At 39.9% G+C, this 23487-nt stretch overlaps 1 protein-coding gene across 2 annotated transcripts in view; it reads right to left on the bottom strand.

The window, feature by feature from the left end:
* The window catches only part of col18a1a (collagen type XVIII alpha 1 chain a), a 73469-nt gene continuing 49982 nt past the window's right edge, over window positions 1-23487 (bottom strand). For both annotated transcript variants that reach the window (XM_032567897.1, XM_032567896.1), the window contains 36 exons: window positions 18903-18972; window positions 15692-15816; window positions 14070-14096; window positions 13155-13352; window positions 13046-13072; window positions 12910-12972; window positions 12762-12839; window positions 12638-12688; window positions 12406-12528; window positions 12139-12201; window positions 11728-11772; window positions 11487-11618; window positions 10453-10524; window positions 10193-10219; window positions 9623-9721; window positions 9001-9036; window positions 8743-8832; window positions 8519-8554; window positions 8180-8239; window positions 8020-8097; window positions 7897-7932; window positions 7762-7815; window positions 7616-7687; window positions 6769-6843; window positions 6645-6675; window positions 6404-6448; window positions 6290-6324; window positions 6068-6199; window positions 5134-5293; window positions 4070-4134; window positions 3834-3962; window positions 3701-3733; window positions 3439-3621; window positions 2261-2458; window positions 1597-1712; window positions 1-1499 (listed from right to left, as the gene is read on the bottom strand). In XM_032567897.1, the coding sequence (XP_032423788.1) occupies window positions 1289-1499; window positions 1597-1712; window positions 2261-2458; window positions 3439-3621; window positions 3701-3733; window positions 3834-3962; window positions 4070-4134; window positions 5134-5293; window positions 6068-6199; window positions 6290-6324; window positions 6404-6448; window positions 6645-6675; window positions 6769-6843; window positions 7616-7687; window positions 7762-7815; window positions 7897-7932; window positions 8020-8097; window positions 8180-8239; window positions 8519-8554; window positions 8743-8832; window positions 9001-9036; window positions 9623-9721; window positions 10193-10219; window positions 10453-10524; window positions 11487-11618; window positions 11728-11772; window positions 12139-12201; window positions 12406-12528; window positions 12638-12688; window positions 12762-12839; window positions 12910-12972; window positions 13046-13072; window positions 13155-13352; window positions 14070-14096; window positions 15692-15816; window positions 18903-18972 (3075 nt within the window). In that variant the 3' untranslated portion in view covers window positions 1-1288. The remainder of the gene's footprint in view (window positions 1500-1596; window positions 1713-2260; window positions 2459-3438; window positions 3622-3700; window positions 3734-3833; window positions 3963-4069; window positions 4135-5133; window positions 5294-6067; window positions 6200-6289; window positions 6325-6403; window positions 6449-6644; window positions 6676-6768; window positions 6844-7615; window positions 7688-7761; window positions 7816-7896; window positions 7933-8019; window positions 8098-8179; window positions 8240-8518; window positions 8555-8742; window positions 8833-9000; window positions 9037-9622; window positions 9722-10192; window positions 10220-10452; window positions 10525-11486; window positions 11619-11727; window positions 11773-12138; window positions 12202-12405; window positions 12529-12637; window positions 12689-12761; window positions 12840-12909; window positions 12973-13045; window positions 13073-13154; window positions 13353-14069; window positions 14097-15691; window positions 15817-18902; window positions 18973-23487) is intronic.

The following is a 23487-nucleotide window of genomic DNA, read 5'->3' as shown; positions in this document are numbered from 1 at the left end:
TAATTGAAAAAGTCTTTAATTCAGTGCCTGGGTGAAACAGTACAGTCATACAAAAAAAGCATATTCACAGATACTGTTGAGACGTCTGAGGCCAGGGAAGGTATGAAACTCTGACCTCAACATGCTGGTTTTTCTGACAAATATTAGCCAGTTTGCTCAAATGTTTCAATGTGGTAAAAAGAGCAAAAATATTTATATGATCAACATTTAATTTAAAAAGAGCATTGTCCCCTGGATGACCAACATGAATGATTTTAATTCAGTTAAATGTACCAGCTTCTGGAAAATATCAGCAGAAAAGCCTGTAGTGGTGGAGTGTGTGATAAGGCACAGTTTTAATCTTTTTGTATAATGTTGTGTGAAAATAAAATGAGTATTATTTTTTCATTTTATAACTTCATTTAAAAATAAATATCTATTTTCTTTTTTTATTTTAAAATAATCCTTATAAATTTGCTGTAGTCCACCATTACCCCAAGTCCAGAGGAGGTCACACTTCCGCTAATCCGCTAATATCCAAGCTAATTCTTTGTTTAGCACTTTAGCATTTTTGCTAACTATTGTTTTTAGCGCACATAGCTTCTCCTAAAAATAATTTTCTAAAGCACCAATTTAGTTGGCTGTCTTGTAAACTTTCACTTGAATAAGGCTTATGAAAACAAACATCTATTTGAAAACAAGATGTGATTTATAAAAGCAATAGTTCAACGGTGGTTGTAACTCTGCAGCAGCTTTCGCGTTAGCATTTATTGTGAAAATGTTTCTGTATAAATAAACTGAATTGATTGCGCTTTAGCGTTAGCGGGACTAGTGTTTGAGTGGTGCTTTAGGATTAGCGTAGCTAACATCTTATCTAGCGGTGCCCCCCACTGCCCCAATCTATGCTGAAGATGAGAAAACAAAAGTAAAAGCTCAACTCCTAAAAGAAATGCTAAAAATTGGAGGATGGATGAAGACACACAAAAAAAACATTGATAACATAAAATTTAACACAAAAAACAAACATGTAATATACAGAATAAAAAAAAATAATTTGAGAATGATACTTTCTGCACTTAAAAGAAAATATGTGCCACTGCTCTGGAGATAAAGGACCAACAGTTTCCTGCTGGATCCTTTTCTTTAGCGTTTCTGGATGCTGGCAGGCAGGAAAACCCCTTGGGGGGCAGTTCGTCCTGATGTTTACAAGCTGCGTTGGCAGAAAAATTAAAAGAAGGGGGATAAAAATTTACCAGCTGAGTTTACAAAATGTATTTAGCTAGGGCCCTGAACGCACAGGATGGATTTATTATTTGGAGGGCGACGTGAAGGCGTTCTCGATGCAGAGGACGATGTAGGAGCCGGAGCAGCTGCTGGGCGTCTGCTGCAGGAGGCGGCCGCTCTGCAGGGACGACGCCAGGCCCGTCACAGCGTGCTCGCCCGCTCGCCACGTTTCACAGTAATGATCCATTTGCCGGTGGCCCTTTTTGCTCGATCCGTGCCAGACCATCTTCTCTGGCCTGGAGGGGGAACAAAAAACAAACAAACAACTTTAAATCAGGCGTGGAAACAAACACGGCCACGGATTAAAATCTGGAACGGTTAACAAAGACTCACCATGCACTGTCCCTGAGGATGTCTCTGCCGTCAAACGAGTACAACGATACATTCTCTCTCATTTTGTTGCTGTCCTCACTGAAGATGGACTCCCAGCTGCTGAACAACACTTGGTTCTGAAAGGAGAAGGAAGGAAACGGTCAGACTCATAAAAAGAAAACCATGAACAAACATTAAATCATTTCAAAGCACCAGATTCAGAAAACAATAGATTAAAAGCAGCTACTAGACTAGCAATTAACTTTACTGATGCAAATATTTTCCAAAAAATACATTCCTGCTCTTTGTGTTTACTTTGACAAAGTTGACCAAGTTATTTGACAGACTGGAATCTCTGTAAAGGTATTTGAGATTTCAAAATGTTAAAAAGTGACAGGTGAAAATAGATCATCACTGCATCTTTTTTGACACAGTCAGTCAAAATGACTCTAGTACAGCCTCTTCTTGGGAAGCTAAAGCGCCTAGCCCTAATGCTACTTGACATGGTATTGATTAGTGTTTGCAAAGACCCAATCATGGAGCAACATCTGTTTTTTTCGGTGTTAACTTTTGTTGAAGTTTGTTCATTTTATGTTTTACAGCTTTTGTGGCCAGTTCTCGTAAAAATACATTTTAATTTGATTTAGCTAGATAAGTAGAGGATGTATCTGGACAGTTGACTTACCTTCAGGTTCATGATGGGGACTCCGTTCCTGTCCGACCTGCGGACGATGGTGTAGAGGTCTTGAAGCTTGGAGGACAGGAAGGCTCTGAAAGTTCCCTTCAGACCAACAGCGCGAGCCTGCTGGAAGCACAGGAAGTCCGCCCCGCGAATCCCTCGCATGTTGCCGGTCTGGGGCGCGTTCAACGCTACGAGGTGGAGCTGAAAGAGAAGAGAGGCTAGCTTTAGCTTTTTATTTTAAAATATTTTCTCACATTGCAAATTTATGTGACAAGGTTTGACCAAAGCTGGTTGTCCAGTTAAATTGCTTGGAGAGTTTATGTTTGTGATGGTAGGACAGATGAGGAATGTAGATGGTCTACTGGTTGCTATGGAGACGTGCTGATGGTCTCTGCTGAGCACTGGAGATGTATTCACCTCTCTTACCATCTTCCTCGCAGAAAGACAAACCTGGATCTTCGCCTTGTTAGTCACAGTTTTCTAAACTTTCTTTAAAGTTTAACTGACTTTAACTAAGTTTAACTAAAATCAAAGTCAACTTTGCAGATAAAATGTGTAAATTGGTCTCTAAGGTTGCTATCCTTACGTTTCTACGCATATTTGTGTGACTGTTTAATTTTGCAACGTTAAGCATAAAACCGTCTCAGTGCTGCCCTCTTTGGTTTAAACAGTGGCTACTGCAGTTGAATTTTCTTACTGGTTCCAATGGTTCAGCCCCGCGATTGGGTATAAAAAAGTTTCACTCAGACACACGCCCCCTTGTGGTGAATCAGGAGTTTTACTAGCGAACATGGAGAGCAAAGAAGTCTCCAATAAGACCGAAAAATGTCAATAGATTTGCCTCCCGCTAGTCATATTTCAGATAAAAATTTGCCAAAGGGTCTCGCTTAACCCTCTGCGATCATCCTCACACTTGGCCACGCCCTTCAGTATCACTCGGCTCCGCCCACTTTGGTGGAATTGAATAATTCCACCAAAGTGGGGCTTTGCTATAGATGTGGAAAGGTTTAGACCAGTAGATGTTTCCTTGTAGCCATTTTCTGATGAACATCGAAACAACTCTGACTGAGTATAGTGGTATGTTATCTCATCTTTCCCATTTTAAAGAGTGGTTAAGAGAAAAATGGTTTCTGTTTGGTCATGTTTATACTGCAGTAATGTGTTTTAATTGTTGTACTCACTCCTGATTCTGACGAGTCAGCAGCTGGCACCACAGGGGGGCTGGGCTGCCGCAGCGGGGGTTCAATGGGTCGGATAACCGCGCTGCTCTGGGAGTAATGGCCCTCTCCGTTGTTGGAAGTCCGTTCTGGGGTGTGGGGGTACACCACCACCGGTGGGGGCTGCACTTCTGCCACCTCGTTGCCCTTTACATGAAAAACAAAGAGACTCAGAGATCAGAAACGAGTCGGGAAACGTCAAACCGAGTTACTCTTCAAAACGCACCAGATCTCCAAAGAAGGTCCTGTAATCTCCGAGCTGAGAAGAAAAACTGCCGGTTAATACTTTACATTAAACTCTTTGAATATTATGATGACACAGATTCATGGAAATTGAAGCTGAAGCTGTGAAGACGTACGAGGACTTGTCGAAGTCCATTGCGCACTCTCAGATAGAGGTCTGCTTTGTCCAGGATGTAAATGAGACTTCCCTCCGGCTGCTGCCTGGCCGTCGCAATCAGGATGTCATATGACCTCAACACCGTCACCTGGGGAAATAATTAACCATCTTTAGAGCATAAATAACTTAAACAATAGGTGCATAGCACATTAGCTGACAGATATAAGGTCATTTAAAACACAGAGATATTCGTACCCCAGAGGAGAGGCCAGGGCTTCCAGGTGGGCCTGGCGGACCAGGAGGTCCAGGAACGCTGACAGCTTCAAGTCAAAACACAAACAGAAGTTAGTAAAAAAGTCTGAAATAGTACATATCTGTACAAAAACTCCCAACCAGTTCCTCCTGGTGTTTTGGCTCTAAAACACTTTGGTTTACAGAGGAAGACTAAAGGAATTAGATTTAAGTCTAAATCATTATTCCTCTACTACCGTGCATGTTAGTGCTAATATGCTATACCAGACTTTTTTATTTTGGTGTCATCTGTTTGGACCCATCAGTTTTTAAAATGATAATTACATATTCAGTTGCTTTCAATTTTTATCCGATGCTTTCACACCTGATAGTCTGGTAGACTAGACTGGGGACCAAAGTTGTGACATTGGTTACATTTTTAGCTGCTGTGGTTCTCTGTCTCTCTGCTCTGAGCCAAACTAACCAAACCCTTTGAGCAACCTGTTCCCTCCTGGCTTGTGGGGGTGCTGCACCAACAACCACTGAAGGAAGCGACAGAAAAACCTCTGAAAAAGACACATGACAACTTCCTTCCTTACAAATGGGAAACAAAAATGTAATGTCAGATTTTTGTTTTCAGATTTTTATATTCGAGTCTCCTGTGTGTTTGGCTAAAGACCACAAGCCGTTTCTCCTGCTAGCACTAGACTAATGTATTTGTTTTGGTTGCATTTACCCAGAATGCCCTGTTCTGCAGTCCACTTCCTGCTTTTGAAGCGGTCTCCGGTCCGCTTGGTGTTCATACATGCATTGAAACCGTGCCAAAGTTTACTTCATCCACACCAATATCACAGTTGGTGTCTTGCAAACATAGTTTTAATCTTTTTCTTGCTTTCATTACAACACATTTAACAAGCTGATTAATGTCGCTAAGTTTTTAACTTCAACTATTTAATTTCTTCGTCCAGTTTGTTTCTCTGAAACAAACCAGCTCATGTGATCACATGACCCAATATTGATGTCTCATGATGTTGGTCTTGTGTTTTCTACAGCCTGGCTAAAAACAGGCTCAGAAAGAAACTACTTACGATAATTAGGTCTGTATGTTCCAGAAAATGAGGGATTCCCAGGAGGTCCTGGAGGTCCAGGTGGTCCTGCTGGTCCTGGACGGCCATCATAGCCAACACCTGGTGGTCCAGAAGGTCCTGATGGCCCAGGAGGCCCAGCTATAGACTCTCCCTTTGGCCCCTAATAGGAAAGGGGAAAACAGATCAGGGTTTATCTTCAAAAGAGATTCTGGTGCTGAAACTAAAACCACTCAGACCAGTGGTAATTTGTTATGAGGGATTATGTTTTACTAGCTCACACGTTCCTCTTCAGGTTTCACCATTTCACTTCGCTCTTCTTCATTAAACAGGCACAATTTATTGTCTGGTAAATCAGAATTTGTACTTGTTCCCTTTCATTCATTAATATAGTAAATGTTAATTTAACAATTCTTTTCATGCTTATTCTTTCATTATGTTTAGGTTTGAGTTTGGCATTGCTAACTAAAACGGTAGCTATGCTAACCTTAAAATACTAAATATTATTTCCACTAAGGGTAAAGTGTTATACCAGTATGGCATTTAAGAGAAGCTAAGCTAAGCTTCAATTCAAAGTCCTTGAAAGACTACAACAAATTACATTTTGTGTTTTTCTGTTGGTCCTGTATGTTTCTTCTTTCATATAATGTTGGAGTTTTCACCCACTTCAAAATAAGAGCATGAATAAAAACATCTAACTAGCTGAGAACAAGCTATCATTAGCAATAATTGCAGATTCAGTTTGAGTTTGTTTTAAATCATGTCTGGAAGGTCAGCTCCACATGGTTGACTCGAACATTAGCTTCCCCCAATTACCATGTTGGTATTGCATTTAGCATTAGCATAGCTAATGTTTATCGTTAGCGCAGCTAATGTTTTAGCTAGCAGTGCACACCATTGTTGAGCGCTGTAATTGTGCGGCTCCCTCTGAACTCACTGGTAATCCTGGGTTTCCTGGAGGTCCTGGTGGGCCCACTGGTCCTCCAAAACGTGGGTCGTAGTATCCACCACCTGGCTCTCCTTTCTCCCCCTTCACTCCTGGATCTCCCTGGTCTCCCTTCAGCTCATTCTGTCAAAGAACATTATGATATTTTGTCAGTTTACTGCCATCCCGAAATCCGAGAAAACTAAACTGAGGTGAAGAGATGAGGCGGGTTACCTTAAATGTGTAGATATCAAAGTTTGACGCAGTTCCTGTGAGGAAGAGGAGGAGATACTTTAGTGATGAAGATACTCCGGAGAAGGAATACAGAGATGAATTTTTCAGGATTACCTGGGATCCCAGGAGATCCATGCTCTCCTTTTTCTCCCTTTACCACTGCAGCACAAAACAGCATTTTACAACATTTTAGCGCCATAAAAACAATGTTTAACGTCTGATCGCCCACTTTTATCACACCATTACTTTAAAGGTTAGAAAGCAGTCTTAAAGTTCCCAGAATATAACATTTTAAACCCTTGAAACATGCTTATAAATTATTTAATCTATTAACTTTGTTTTATGGCGCCCGTACCTTGGTAACCCCTCGAGTTTTCATCAAAGCGCTAAAGAATGAACAGAGGGACAGAATCAGTTTGGAGGTAGATGAGTTGCATTGACTTGACATGGAAAAGTAGACCTGGCTCTTTTGGACTCACATTAAAGCGATCTAGAGCAATGGCTGGACCTGGTGGTCCGGGAGGTCCTGGAGGTCCTGGTGGGCCGGCAACTCCCTGTAGGAAACACGACTTTATGGTTGGTTCAGATTCAGAATGAAACGCTGCGTAGGTAACAGGAACAGTCTGTGTAGCTCTGACAAAAACACCAAGATATGGCTGAACGTTCCCATCCAACCTTTCCATCTCTTGATCTTTAAACTGCTGTCGAGTAAAGTTCAATATGTTCCCAGTGGTCGGCATATTACTGGCAGAATAACTTTCCCAGGCCATGTTTAGATGGTCAAACAACCTTTTATCGAAGCATTATTTCATTTTGTGGCAGGTAAACCAAGCCCAAAGCTGTTTTGAAAAAGAAAAAGTCAGATAGACTCACGCTGATGTTAAAGGAAAGCTAATATGCTTCCTTCACTAGGGTAGGATAGGTTTATGGGCGATGCATTACAAACAATTTAACACAAAATCATTCTTAGATAATGACATTTTAGTCTATTCAGTTTTGCCTGTTGAACTGGGGTTGCTAGGTGACGGGGCAGAGCTTTGCTGGGGTTGCTAGGTAACGGGTTGGGGTTGCTAGATGAGGAACTTTGCCTGCTGAATTGTGACGTTGCATTCCGGAGGTTTTTTCAAACGGATCTTTTTTCAGACAGCAACAAACATTAACTCATTACCAAAAAACAGTCGGGTGTTCTTTTTGTTTTTTTAAGTGCTTGTAAGTGGTTGTTTTTAGAAGCAGTTGAGACTCAAAAAAGAAGTACAAAAACGTGCAAAATGTGATTTTTTTTTTTGCATAATATTTATGCCGTACAAGAAAACTAATCCAACTTACCGGGTAGCCGTAACCTGCACCCCCTGCTGGCTCTCCTTTTTCACCCTTGTATCCATTCACACCTGGACGACCCTGATGGATAAAAATCACTAATCATTCTGATGCACTTTAAAAAGCCTCAGAAACTCTGAAATAAATGTACTCACAGGTCTTCCTGGCATTCCTATTTCACCTTTCAGTCCAGGAGGCCCCTGAGGCCCCTGCAACAAGACAAAATAATATAATAAAACAGTGAATAAAAATTTGCAGACACTTTAAAAATCTTGAAAATACAAACTTACAGAAGGTCCAATAATTCCTGGCAGTCCTCTGTCTCCCTAAAGAAACAAAGTGGAGATGATTAGCATAGCAAACGGGAACAAGAAAGAGCTAATGGGAATAAACAGACGGATGATGAGACTCACCTTGGTGCCTGTTAGGCCTCCCAGATACAAAGGATTTCCATCTGGTCCAATCATCAAGCCTGGCTCCCCTTTTTCACCCTGAACACACAAAACTGATGATGAAGACGATGGAAACGATTAGCAGCTTGATTACCAGATGATATAAATAACAGGAGTTCACCTTCAGGCCATAACCTGGTGAACCAGGGTCACCTCTGTCCCCCTTCGGTCCAACGGGACCCTGGCAAGCGAATAAAAATATTCAAGTGAGAGATTTAGAAATAAACAACCTCAATCATTACAATTAGCCATGCAGGTCAGCCTGGAAACTGTTGGGAAAATCATTGTGTTGAGCCTACAAATATATTTTGTCATTGTTTAGATGTGGTTAAATGTTCTGTAACTAAAGTCCAAGCATTAAAAATAGTATTTTTCCCCAACCCCTACCAGTGAAAAGTAATTTTAAATAGAGTATAAATAATGAAGAACAAAGGAATCAAATAAGACATTGAATGCTTACAGGAAATCCAGCTCTCCCAGGTAAACCAGCCACTCCCTGAGAAGAACAAGAAACCAGTTAATGTTTCTTCTTAAACATTCAGTGAAAATACAGAGACCTAATCAACTCATCCTGATATCTACCAACGCAACATGATGGAAAAATACACAAACTGTCAGCTGAAACATTTTACGATTTAGAGGCTGAAATGGGCTGAAGTTTGTAGTTGTTTTATGTGAACTCACGTTGTCAGATGGCTGGTAGATTATTTGTCCCGGTGATCCAGGTGGACCAGGTGGGCCTGGGAGTCCGGTTCCATCTCGACCGGGATCACCCTGGCAAAACAAATGAACCCACCAACTAATAAATGACTATTCCATCTGTTATCACATACAAAACAAAACTAAATAAACCACAAAAGCAACCTAAAGCCGTTCTGTATTAATGGTAAAAATTTCACATAGATTACCAGAAATGTAGCTAAGATCAAATATGAAATTTACCGTCTCTCCTTTGTCACCTCTGTCACCCTTTTGTCCCTGTGAAGATGAGGAGAAACAAAATTTTACAGCTTTATAGATCAAAAAAAGCTCTGCTCCTTTAAATATCCTGCCGATACTTGGGGTATGATATTTGATGCTGACATTATAGTCATATAATATATGGACATTAAGCCCTTAGATATGTTTTAATTTGTTCCTGTATGTTTCTTGTATGAATTGTTGGGGGAAAAGAGAGAATGTGAGAAGAAACATGACTGCTGTCGTCACCCACTTCAAAATAAGAGCATGAATATAAAAGTCTAAGTAATTGAAGAATTCTTGACCATCGATAACCAAAATTTTAAAACAGACGATCTTTATTCAACTGAAAGTTTACAAAACATCCAAGAATTTATCTGGGAAAATTAATTTAGGGGAAGCTAAGTGAGCTAAATGTTTACAAAGTTAGCCAAAATGCTAATGTGCTAAACAGAAATTTAGCCCTGCTATTAGCTGATGAAGAATTATTTGCAGTCTATATTTGTCCATTAGCTGAAGCACTTTTGACCTTAGAGGCGCCTCAAGGTCACTTTCTTAGATTAAATTAGCTGGTTTTGTAATTTTTTAAGCAGATGATTCTCACCGGCGGTCCTGGGAAGCCATCCAGGCCTGGTAGTCCGTCTCTTCCTGCCAGACCCTGCTCACCCTTTGGACCTTGACTACCTGGGAAACCGGGTTTACCCTGCAATGGTAGATTCAAGTTATACAACAATGGGAAGGAAAGAAGAAAAAACATCTGAACCTTTTGATTGACTGAGGAAAAAATTTGCCAAATTTTGATAGGGTGAGAGATACTTTGAAAGTTTTTTCCGGTTGTTACCAACTTCAGAACATTAACTAGACTTGTTACAGTAGGACGAAAGTTGGGTTTTATTAAAATGTAAACAAACTTTAGACCAACACTGTAAAAGAAGCAAAATATGTTACATTTACACAAAAAATGTGAATTTGTCTGCTTTGGTCTCAGCTGTCTGCCAAGAATATTTCACATTTTCCAGACTTTTCAACATTTTTTCAAAAGTTTCTTTGCCAATTTTAAAAACTTGGAGATTGTCGTTTAACATTTTCATCTTTAATCTGAAAACTGACGAACTATGGCAGAAGGCCGCCTTTTGGCTGTTCTTTTAAGCTTTTATTGTAGCTTGTTACTTACTGGGTGTCCAGGTGAACCAGGAGGTCCCTGAAAATACAACATGTACTTTGGTTATTTGAAACACAGTCAAAGTAAATAATTAACAGGTGCGCTTTGATATTCCTTTTCATTCAACTAAATTATGCGTATTTTAAAAATTTTTAATAAGCATTTCTACCCTAACAGATCAGAGATGCATTTAGGGCTGATTTAGTTTAAATGTAATTCTTGTGCTGAAATTCAATCCATATTTTATTAGACTACTGGAGTAATTAAGGTACCTGTATCCCTTCTGGTCCTCTGACACCAGGAAGTCCATTAGTGTAAATCCCACTGGAGTCCTCCATGTCATCCTGAAGAACAAGAGAAACAATTTTAGGGTAAAGTAACACATTAATTACGAAGTGTGTTTATCTGCAGGTATTGCTGCTAGTTAGCCCAAATGTTATGTTGTTGCATCAGGAATCAGGTGTTTCCAATGTACTATTCTTGCTTCCTTTTCCCTATCAGTGTTAAAGCAAAAGCTGTGCAGCTTGATTAAGAAAAGTTTGCTATACTTTTGGTTTTCGCCGGACTTTTGTTGCAAAATCGAGAAATTTCAGCCCAGCTTCCTGTTTAATGGCTCACAGAAAATTGGACTGTATCTGAACTGGCATAACTCATAACTTCAGTGGTTTATGCTGTATTCACAATTTTCTGCACCTCACCATTCAAGATTTTTGATAGTGTAGCCTAGCATATTACAGAAAAGGCGGGAATTACCATAGCGACCAGTGACTATGCTTTTTAATCATTGTCTTGTTTCTCATACCACAACCCCTCCATCCCCCATAAGTGTGTTTCTTATGACTGTTTCCATATTGGTATTTTGCAGAAGCTAATGCTACGCGCTAACTTCAATTCAAACTATTTCAGCTCTTAGATAGACTACAACCCTTGAGCAGTAATTTAATTTTGACCCTATAGTTTACGTGTTCTATGTTCTCTTTAATCATTGTGTTTATATATTTTTTTCTGTGTTTTTGATTTTGTTCCTGAATGTTTTTTATTTGAAATAAAGTTAGGAAGAATGTCAACAGAAGTAAATTTAGCAGTTTAGAATTTATCAGAAAAAAATTATTTAGGGGGAAGCTAAGTGTGCCAAACATTTTCAAGGTTAGCTAAAGCGCTAAAAAACAGACCTGGTACTAGCACATCAGCAAATTAGTGGAAGTCTGTCCGCCACTGCATGCTACTTTGTTTAAGCATGCTTAAACAACATGCTTTGTTTAGGCATATCTGCTTGTTAATTTCATTGCATGTTAATTGGACTCACAAATCCAACCCGATGACCTGGTCCTGGAGGCCCAGGAGGTCCAGGAGGCCCAACTGGTCCCATGGGTCCTGGCAGACCAGCCAGTCCAGGCTCTCCTGTAGGTCCCGGTAAACCAGGTTCTCCTAGAGATCCCTGTGGAGTAGAAACATGGCTCTTAAAAATTCACTTTTGTCACTTTTCTAGTTAATTTCACAATAAACTTTTCACCTTTAAGTTAAAATGAAAAATAGTGATGTCACACCTTTTGTCCAATTGCTCCTGGGAGTCCAAGATCACCTGAATCCCCCTAAGGACGTAACAAAGGAAAAAGAAAAAAATTTATTCACAGCAAAATTAAAACTTGAATCTTTTATTCACCTCATTAAGTTTTTTAAAATGAGACAATTTTTGCAAAATCATGTCCTAAAAAGCTCTGCTAATCCACCTCATTTGCTTTTTTGTTGTATTGTTAGAAGGATGTTGGAGTAGGGGATTTGATCATTATCTGTTATAATCAGTGGAAGAGATGGTTTGACAGACACCAAGTGTTTTAATTCAAACTTTCAACTAAAAATCTATTTTCTACATTTACAGGCATAATCAATGTTTGCTGCATGTTATTAGATGGTATTAACATTTAAATGATAAATCGTATGTTCCAGTACATCAGTACCTTTTCTCCCCTGGGACCAGGAGCTCCTGGAAGACCATCAGCACCAGGTAAACCAGGCAGACCCTAAAGTCCAAAAGATTTGGTTGTCGGAACTTGATTTTGGTTAAAGCGTTCTATCATCAGCATAATCAGGCAGTTTGTTAGCATGAAAACAAGAGAATGCAGACGGGTGAAATCCTGTTTTCAGTCAGAAACCCTGCATCCACTCATCTGGATGCTCCTGATTTCCTGCAGTGGTTTCTGATTGGAGTGGACTGTTCCACTTACAGGTTGGCCAGGTGCTCCATCTTTTCCTGGAGGTCCAAAAGCTCCAGAGTTCACGGACGTGCTTGTTGAGGAAAGACCGGGAGGACCTGGGGGACCGGGAGGACCTGGGGGACCTGGAAGTCCCTGCATCAACAATTATAAAGATTCAAAATTTTTCCTCCTCCAATAGATCCAATGGTCCTTGTGGTGTGACTGACGAGGACCAGAGAAGGCCGGTTCTGTTTGTTCTCACCCGAACGGAGACCAAATCAGGGAATCCAGAGGCCTCCATGTCCTCGAATGTCTGAAAGATTTGTTTTAGAATCAGCTGCAGAAGGCAGGAGGAAGTTTTTACCTCATAGCAGGATGTGACTCACAGATCTGTATCCTGTACCCGGTGGTCCTGGAGGCCCTGGGGGTCCTCTGAGGCCGGGCTGGCCCGCTCCACGGTCGCCCTGTATGAACTCGCCTCATTAGGACTTAAACTGAAACCCTTCAACAATCTGCAAACTGGGTTTATCTAACCTTCTCTCCTTTAACTCCTGCGTCACCCGGAGTTCCTGGAAACCCTGGAGGTCCCTGAGGCCCCTATTTAAAAAGCAAATATGATCTTCGGCCCCTGAAACATTCTATTTTGAAAGAAAAAGCAGAAACTACATACAGTTTTTCCATCTTCACCGGGGTCACCCTACGGGAACAGAACAAAGAACACCTGAGTGACTTTCAGCATCTCCAGAGAAGTCGCACGTCTTTCCTTCAGATCCACTTACTGGTTCTCCATCTTCTCCTGGTGGCCCCTGAGGCCCTGCCGGTCCAGGCGGTCCGCGCGGCCCAGGAACCTTCGAAACAACCGACCCATCTCGGTCAACTGAATACTCGTTTGCGGGTCCTGGAGATCCAGGGGGCCCTGGTGGTCCGGGAAGGCCTGGTTCACCCTTTGAACCCGGATATCCAAAACCTGCACTGCCCTGGAACAAAGGAAAGGTCCACATCATGACACTTCTAATACTTTTTGATGTAGAAATCAATAGATTAAACAATTTTTTTTATAAAGCCACACCAGAAGTATTTACTTTGGAGCCAAATTTTTCAACCTGGATATTTAGTTTGGAACTAAACCTAATTTTTTTAATGTTATGAAATTATTGCTGTTAATGTTACAAGCGGTACCTCTACTCGTGACACATCATCAGGGGTCCAAACATATCTGGGGGCTTACTGAATATTGTTTGAAAAACAAATTGAAATGAACATTTTTTACAAAAACAGCCATCTTAGTCATATTCAGTGCCATAGTGGGTATTAGTGGGGTTTTTTATAACAATAAAAAAAAAAAAGTAATAAATACTTAATTTAAAAAGGTAGATTTAGCATATGAGAGACCGGGAAATGGTAAAGAACATGAAAAAGTAAACTGAAAATAATAATGAATCAAAATTAACAGAAAAGAAAAGACGGTTTGGGTATATTGGTCAGATTTCTCATTTAAGCCTCTTGGCGCTCAGGCTTGTACCAAACCATGTTTACTGTTACACCCTCATAAAAACAAGAAGATTTTCTCTCTGTTCATATCTGTCCATCCGCTATGACAAAAGTCGACAATAACAAACTTTTTAATCTGCTTCGTTGCTTCATATTCAATATTTTCAAACTAATCGGTAACCTGACAGGCAGCTGTAACTTACCTTTGCTCCTTTTTCACCTGGTTCTCCCTGAAAATAAAACAAAAAAGCAGTGATGGAAATTATAATCCATTTTAAGAGTACAGTAGAAATCGCTGTAAATGGGAAAATAAAAGTACGGCAAGTAACTTTTGTAAAACTTCCTGTTTTTGTTTAGCAAATGGCAGGTGAATCCACCCAAACTTCCAGAAGTTTTCCCTTTTTTTTCTCTAAATATTTGAGTAAAATGAGAATAAGCTGCATGGTTTGGTGGTTTTGACTCTAGGGCCTCTAGCTCCCTCTAGTGTTGATTTGGTGTAACAACTACAAATTGCTTTGGAAGGCTTTTACTGATGATATAAAAGCTAAAATGTCAGAAAAATTGCAATATTGACTCAAATGAAGTATTTGCTAACTTTACATGTTATACTGTTGCTCAATGCTTCTTCCATACATAAATTATTGTGTTGCGAAACTTGTATAAAACAAATACAAAACCTCCAGAAGAAAACTATCCAAATTATAACTGATTATTTTCATCCAACTAATGAAATATTGTGTTCTTTAAAATGCTATGATTTTTGACCTCAGAACAGCATTAACTATGTGCAAAGCCTAAAATAAATTCCTTCCAAAGCGTACACAGGAGGGTTTTGAAATTAATTTAGGAATTGAGAGAAGAAAAGGATTTATTTAAAAAAAAATACAGTCAAGATGAATATTAAAAATAATTGTACTTCAGTTAGAGGGATTCAGGTGTGGAGTAACTGTTGTGAGGAGTTAAAACTGATTTTCACAAAAATATATAAGAATAATTATTTAACAAAAATACAATAAGGTTTGATTTCATGTTCATCTAAACTCCTTTATTTCTTAGAAAATATACAGGAAACAGGGTTTCCCTCAGTGTATTGTCAGCCTGGCGGGCCACCAGGCTTATTGTAGGTTTTTTAACAGTGATGGCAAAGTTGGATTAAAGAGTCTCTGATATAACGGTTGGAAGCAGAAAGGCGACATAATGTGGTCAGTATGTGAACGCATAAGGAGACAGAGGTCAGCCCCATAACCACTTCCTGTTTTTACCGCTCTACAGGCTAACAACTTCAGCAAACAAAATCACAAGTCACAGATATAAGATCTAAACATTTTGGACATTTTAATTAGGAAGAAACAACTGAAGTGCAAAAAATTGGTATTTAATTTTTTTGTTTGCTTTTTTAAAGACTTTATAGTTACTGGTTAGGTATTGTTTATCATGTCTTCCAATAACACATAATTACCAAGAGATATTTTCAAATTTCCTGTCCACTTTTAAACAGTTTTTAACTCAAAAACACGGTGGGCTGCTGGATGACTGGCATCATCGCTCCTACCACCGGGCTTAGCATGTTTTCCTTGGGAAAACCCTGAGGAAAGATTCTGCTGCTTTGATTTTGATGACCCTTCATGTATAACACAGTATCAATTTTTTCAGTCTACACTTGGTGTTCTTGCCACTGAGAGGAATTTCATTATTGTTAATTTCTGTACTGGTTTTGTTTGTTGACTTGTGTATGGAAAAGTTAAAAATTGGTGTAACTGCAGCTCCGTATTTTTCCCTTTGGAAGGGTCCTTGGATAAAAAATGCTCCGTTTTCTCTGGCTGACCTTTAGTCCGCGGTTTCCCCCTTGGGAGCCGGAGCCTGTGTCTCCCTTCGGCCCCGACGGGCCTTGATCTCCTTTCTCTCCTCTGTCCCCTCTGTCGCCTTTTTCTCCTTTAGCAGCAGCTGCACCTGGAAAGCATAACCACGGGACACATCCATTAGCATCCCAATGAAAACCTCTGGTAGATGATTAATGACTGCATCCCAGAGAAAGACAAACAATCCCTGATCCCAGAAGGAGAAAGGAAAGGAAGCAGGATTCCTGCTGTAATTCTGTAGTTTAGAGACCAGGTGAAGTGGAGGTACGTCTCCCACCTGCCCGTGATTTGACCCAATTTGACCCGACATGCTTGATATCCCGATAAATGAGTCACTTTCAGTAAGCAAGGTGTGAAATGCAGCCTGCTGCTCCAAGGAATGAACTATGGAAACATGACTGAGGCTAAATGTCGGGTTATCAGTTAGAGACGTCACTGCAGTGTGAAATAAACTGATGCCACCTCCTGGCTTTAATGGCCCACTTTAAAACATCAGTTCATCCAAAATGGTTTGCAGAATCTTCCTCCTCCTGACCCTTTTTTTCCTTTAAATCAACATTTTAAAGAAGGCCAATATATATATTTTTAAGCAGCTAACAGAATATTCAGTTTTTAGATGTGCTTCACAAACTAGTGTCAGGATTTTAATAATGAATGTTATCAGGTTATAAACTTATTTTACACTAGTTGAGGTTTTATAATCAGCACATTAGTGGAAGTGTGTCCACCACTAAATTCACCTAATAGCAGAGCTAATTTTATAGCTTAGTGATTTTGCTAACATAGCCACAGGCTAACTTAGCCACAGGCTAAGTTAGCAAAAATACTGTTGGTTTTGGTGTCTCTGTTTCCTCTTCACAAAGCCCCATATCAGTGGTGGGCACAGCTCTGCTAATCTGCTAAAGTGCTAATACTGGAGCTAACTTTTCGCTTAGCGCTTTTCTAACTTTGACAAAGCTTAGAGCACTTAGCTTTCCCTAAAGAGCTAACGTACTTGGCTGTTTGGTAAACTTTCAGTTGAGTAAAATTCTTTTGAATTTTAGTTATTGATCGTTAAGAATTCAAGCTGTCAGCCTTCATTATTTTGAAGGGAATGAAAACGGTTTACTATTTCCTTTAAGTCGAGACTAAAACCCACCTGTTTAGAGTTGCCTTTGATTAGTAGTAACTGGAATATTTCTCATTATATTTGTATTTACTTAATGATGGCATTTGACAAAACATTATTGCTTGTTTTGTAATTGGTGACTGTATGATGTTTTTCTGATGTAAAGCACTTTGAATGTTGAAATGTGCTCTACAAATAATCTTGGACCAAAAAAGAGCTCGCTTTTTTACATTCAAGACAAATGGACTGGAGTTGGATTAAAGCGGACCAAACAGGGCTGGTATGAACGTACCCTTAGGGTCTATATACTCTAGATCAGGGGGGCCCAAAGTCGGTCCTGGAGGCCCGGCATCCTGCATGTTTTAGTTCTCTCCCTGGTTTAACGCACCTGGATCAAATGATGGCTCGTTAGAAGGCCTAAAAAGAACATTGACATGCTGAAAAGGTTGTTGGTACCACCCAACACATTCTCACTCCTGACTCGTCTTATATTGACGAGTTGGGACGATTTCTGACCATGTGACTTGGACAGGGTCCTTCAGCATCACATGTTGACGATTTGGGAAGGTTACGTGTTTTACTTGGATTATTAATGCGAAGGGTTCTCGCAACCGCTGCCGAACCTTCAAAACCCGACGATTTGGTTAGGTTTAGGGCAAAAATTACGGTAAGGCATAGGGTAAAACCCCTCGCGTCACATATTGACGCGAAAGGGGTACCCCGTGCGTCAATATGTGACGAGGACGGACCGTCCCATGTGTCAATATATGACGACGTGGGAGTGAGAATGGGTTGTACCACCAGGGAGAGAACTAAAACGTGCAGGATGCCGGGCCTCCAGGACCGACTTTGGGCACCCCTGCTCTAGAGCAATGGAGAGTGTGGAAAAGAGGTGAAGAGGCTTGAAAAAATGTGAGGTGTGATAAAAGGTTCTTGGCAATAGTGAGACCAGAAATGTTTGGTTTAGAGACAGAACCAATGAGGAAAAGACAGGAGGCAGAACTGGAGGTTGCAGATCCCAAGATGTTGAGGTTCTGTTTGGGAGTGATGAGCATGGATGGGATCAGGAATCATCAGAGGGACAGCTCATGGTAGATTCTTGGAGACTGAGATGGCTTGGACATGTTCAGAGGAGACATGATGGCACCCATTCTGCAGAATGGGTGCTAAGGATGGAGCCACTGGGCAGAGAGGAAGACCCAAAGAGAGATTAATGGATGTGGAGAAAGAGGAGATGAAATTGGTGCGAGTGAAGGACGAAGAGGACAGGACTAAGTGGAGACAAATGATTCACTGTAGCAAAAAAAAAAAAATTGAGCCTTTTTTTCTTCCTCTAAGCTCATCTTTATTTATTGCAGTACTCGTATTGTCCACTAGATGGAGACATTTATCAGTGAACGTGTTTTCATCCCCTCTTTAACACTGTTAGTCAGAAAATGTTTCCCTCTGTCCCACAACGCGATTTTATACTAAAGTTTCTTTATAGCCAAAAATGTACTATGAAGTATTAGGATCAGAATAAGAGATTTGTTCTGAAATTGAGTATAAATTACTAATATTATGATGATTAAGTAATTTCAGCAGAATAAGGGCACAGCATTACTAAAATAAATCAATACCAAGGTCACTTCACATAATGCTCAGCGTCCTTATTCTTTTTATAATTTTATGTGTTATCATAAAATTGCTTAATTCTACTAATATTACGTTTCTATCCTGGTAACTTTGTTTTTCTCATATTATGTCTTTATTCTCGTAATATTATAACTTTATTTTTATATTATTACAATTTTTTTCTAGTATTTAACTTTATTCTCCTAATACTATGAGTCTGTCGTAATATTTTTGTAATTTTATGGCTTTTTTCCTGTAATTCTTTTTTTTCTTCGCCTAACCTTAGTTTTCCGTCGTGTTTATGTCTCTAAAAGTGAGAATCCTGAAGTTCTTTAACAATAACTGACAGGAAACAGCAGATCCAACAGGGTAAAATGTGAAATGTTCTAACTTTATACAAAAATTTAACTGATCCAGTGTGAAAAAACATAAAAATAAATGATGTGAAATATTACCTGCTTGTGCCCTCTGCCCGGTCCGCTCCAGCGGCGGCTGTTGGATTGGAGGAAGAGACTCATCGGCTGTCTGCAGAAAAACAGCAGATTCCAATTTAAATTTAAAACCTGCAGTGATTTTGCTCCATTTTCTCCGTCTCTACCTCCCACTGAGAAAAGCTTTTATAAACAACGCTGCATCATGGGAAAGAGTTTCTCCCTGTAAACATTAATCACAAGCTCAAATGAGTCATGTTCTGCAAACTGCTTTAATGTTGGGAGACTGGAAGTGAGTTCTGCTTGTACAAACTATCCCAAGCTTCTCACAACACAATGTGCCGCCTGTTTTCATTCATTTGCGGTTAATTTACTTTGCATATTTTGCACAACTTTACATTTACCTAGCTGAGGCTGTGAAGGTGAAGTCATCAGGTACTAGAATAAAACCTCAACTATGGAGAAAGTTAACATCTTTATTAGACTTTTATTTTTTACAATTAAGCTGAAAAACAAATAAATCCTTTGTAGAAAACATGCAAAATGTGGAAAAAGTATAATTTTAATAATTTACTGAAGCATCCTTCGGTTCATTTTTAGCATTATTTTATTTTATTTGGAGTCTTTCTTCTGAAGTCAGATTTCCCACTGGGAAAGTGGCAGCAACTCCGACTTTCTCTGGTTACGACTTGTAAGGTCAACTTGGCGTTTCAATATGGCCGCTACTCACATTAATAGTAATAAGCTGTGGCAGAAGAAAGACAGAGTGGCTCTAGAATCAGTGTTACATGTAGCACCTGCAACTCTAACCTGAACAATTTGAAAGTGGCGTTTGCTTAGGGAAAGTAAACCTTAACATGGTATTAGTAAGAAATACTACAATGTGTTAGCTCTAGACAATTGTATTAGCTGTAGCTAATGGTGTTAGAAATAACTAGTGGTGTTAACTCTAACTCATCGTGTTAGCTCTAGCTAGTGGTGTTATCTGCAGCTAATGCTGTTAGCTCTATTGAGTCGTGTTAGCTCTAGCTAATATTGTAAACAGTAGATCACAAGCCAACCATGTTTGTTTTTTCAGATATCTCATGTTGGTGAATGAAAATATACAGGCAGTTTTCCTCAATCCAGATGTTTTCATTAGCTTCCACCACCTTGACTTGTTTTTCTACTTTTTTTCTTTACATTTGTTAGTAGAATAGTGTAGGATATTTGTCCCTTAAAGAAGGGAAAAGTTTAAAGATAAGTCCTTATGCTTCTACATAATAAAACCTGGCATCTTAAAGAACATAGTTGCTTTCAACATGTACAATTCTTTGACCTCCCATAGCTCTGTGTGAGTAGAATGATTAAAAATGCATCATGCATCTGGAAATTTGTCAAATTAAAGTCGGCAATATGTTTCCTGACTTGTTTGCCACAAATGTTTTGTAATTTTTCAGAGAAATCATCTGGAACATAAAAAAGGCAGCGGCGTTATGAATGTTGTAATGCTTGAAACGGTTTCGGTGTGATTTGTTTTCCCTTTGATTCTGCTCACACCGCAGAGCATATCCGTCATACGTGTGGATTGTTTGAGTCGCTTGGCTCCTGTTTACTCTCTGAAATCACTCTGTGGTCGCTCCAGTCTCCAGTCAGCCAGCCAATAATCGCATCAGGCCTGAGACAGGAAATGAGAACAACAGAAGCAGATTTCTTCACTTTGTTTCTGAAAACCTCAGATTGTCCCCTGTGCATGTAGAAACGTTCAGGAGGAGGAGGAAATGAGGACCACCCGAAGGTTTGATGTGATGATAATTAACTGTATTTCTCAGCTCTGTTGCAGAGCTTTGATTGACCTGAGAATCCTCGTTATTTTAACTTGATTTATGGATTATTGTAATAAAGAATGGCCTGATCGCTTACACCATGGCTGCTAACGGCAGGTTGCTTAGCTTTGATGGAGCTCTGGACTTCTGAGGATCGTAATAGTTGCACTGAAGATTATTTAAAAAGTATTTCTTAAAGGTGACCAATTATATTTCATACAAAACATGTTAATTGCACTTTTTGCACAAAATCATTCTTAGACAATTAGTTTTTAGTCTGATAAGTTCTGCCTATAATGAACAGTTTAAGGGCCTCTACCACCAAATCCAAATAAAATGCTGCTGGCCACGCCCTCCAACTCAATGTTTACACTCGCAGGGAAAAATGTCTGCAAACAGATGCAGAGTTATACTACCGCACATCTTTGAAAAGCAGAAGTGGAGCCTCCTGCACAGCTAACAAGAATGCAGAAAGTGGTTTCTCAACAACTAAATACTTGCCTTTTCCAGCAACCATTGTACAGGGCATACGGCAGTAAAACCAGCTGACCAAACGTGCTGGAGCTCAGCTTGGGTTTCTAGGTAACGGGACAGAATTCTGCTGGGGTTGCTAGGTAACCAGACGGAACTCCGCTGGGGAGACCCAAATGGAAGTGCAAAATGTGAATTGTGCATAATAAGTCCCCTTTAACACTGGATTTCACTCCCATCTATTTACAAGATGTTCTGTAAAAGTAGCAGCAATTGTTAAACCTGAAACCTGATGCCTAACGGGGGAGCCTGATCTGGCAGTGACCCGTTAAAGACTCGCTCTGCCATCCATCCATCACGGTGGATTCCAGGAAGACAGAATGGAAAGTCTCACCTCTGCTCTCCGCCTCCGACGGCTCGCCGTCCGGACTTGCCTCTTAATTGCAAGGGTTGGACGAGAGAGAAGAGGACGGGACGGGACGTGTGAACAGATTCTCGTCAGATGGAAAAACATTGGCAGGTGGACATTAAAACGGCAGCTGTTTTCCCAAACATGACATTTTCATACAACATGCTGATTAATAAACGTCTGGAGGAACGAAAGAGAAAAAAAATCCTCGTAAAAGTTGCTGAAGATGAGACTTCCGAAATGAACTGCCTGACCTCAACCTCAACCTCCACTTTGTTGGTTCCTGAAGGCATGTTGATGGAGAAACCAGTGGAAATACCAACGCCTGGAGGCGGCGGGAAGCCTCCGACTTGGATCGGATCGGATCCAAATTGACATCTGGTTTTTCAGACTCCTCTGTAATTGTAAAAGCGCTGCGCTCACTTGAACTGGCTGGAAGCTGCAGCACATCTTAGCCTTGGTGTCAAAACGCAATGGATAGAAAGCAGAAAGAGGAAAGCTGAGGAGATAAAGAGAAGAAGTGAAGTGACAGCGTGAGGAGTCCTGGACACGGCCATTTCTATATTTATTGGGGCCCCTAAGTTATTAAACTACAATGAAGAGATTCCTAATCCTTTAGCTGGTCCACAATATATTACATTTTGCAAGCCAGACAGTTAAAATTACAAATCTAAATTAAATGAACTATATAAACTATAATACAAAGAACAGAGCAATACTTTATACGTCAATAAAAAATACAGATTTTAAGTGTTTATAAAAACTCTTGCTAGGATCCCAATAAATAGATCTGGAGTTATATTCATGACTCCAGAATAAGCACAGTGTGACGTCAAGCCCCACATCTCCCTGCTGGAGGGCAGAAAGCTGCTCACCGACGATGAAAACCATTGGATCTAGATGTCAAGTTGTCAATATGAGACACTAAATGTTAAATGTATGTGATATGTGAAAAAAAGTGCTTTGCTACCAATTGTCAACACTACAACAACTAGATAACAAGGTCAGAAAAAAGTTTTATATAAAAAAACAGCAAGTCAGAGGGAAGTAAGTCAGCTATCCGTCAGCTAGCTTGACTTTGAAAACCTTAACATGTAGATGTGCTATGGAATACGATCTGTTTCAGTTATGTTAAAAAAATTATCATCAGATCATCAGTAGAGCAGGTTTTTAAATGAGCTAATCAACAATGGCAGTGTTAGATTAACTAATGGCAGCGGTAGCTAATCTACCACAGCGATCGCTTATTAGTAATCATATTACAAAATATCAAACCTGAAAATATAAACCTGTAATGAACCAAAGTTCTGTTCTTTGTGTGGAAATGTTTGCGTGTATTTGTTGGTGTTGAATCCTGATACGTTAGCGGAGCTGTCAGTCAGTTGCTATGGGAACCGGCCTGTGTAGCATAGCCGACACAGAGAGCAATAAAGGATAATGCAAGTCGTTTTGAGTTGTTCAATGGCTTTTCTGCAGATAATTAATTCAATGTGTCAAAATGACAGACATCAAGAAACTCCAGCAGAGTTATTTTTTGGAGTTTATTTCTACCTTTAAGTTTTACTCATATAAAAGACGTAATAAATATATGAGATTGCTACAGATAAAGACAGGACTTCTTAATTTTCCTCAGATGAAGCTGAACATCTCAGGAAGGAGCAGTTGCCAAGTTAGCATAAAGCAAGAAACATCCCTGATCCGGGGAGTTTGAGGGAAGTTTTAGAAGACAATTCCAGTTCCTAAAACTTCCTGAATGCAGAAAAAATCCAGACGAAGCTCGATTTCCAGGCATCAGCTCTGCAGTTTTTAATCTTCCCTCAGGGATGAGTGTTTATCCACTTAAACAGAGTAACCCGAGGCTTCACTGAAACATAAAACACAGCTCTGCTCTTCACGTTTTGTGTGTAAGAAATACAGGCATGGC

The sequence above is a fragment of the Xiphophorus hellerii genome, chromosome 7 (assembly GCF_003331165.1).
Source record: "Xiphophorus hellerii strain 12219 chromosome 7, Xiphophorus_hellerii-4.1, whole genome shotgun sequence".
Taxonomy (NCBI): Eukaryota; Metazoa; Chordata; class Actinopteri; order Cyprinodontiformes; family Poeciliidae; genus Xiphophorus; species Xiphophorus hellerii.
This window is presented reverse-complemented; position numbering and strand designations above follow the sequence as displayed.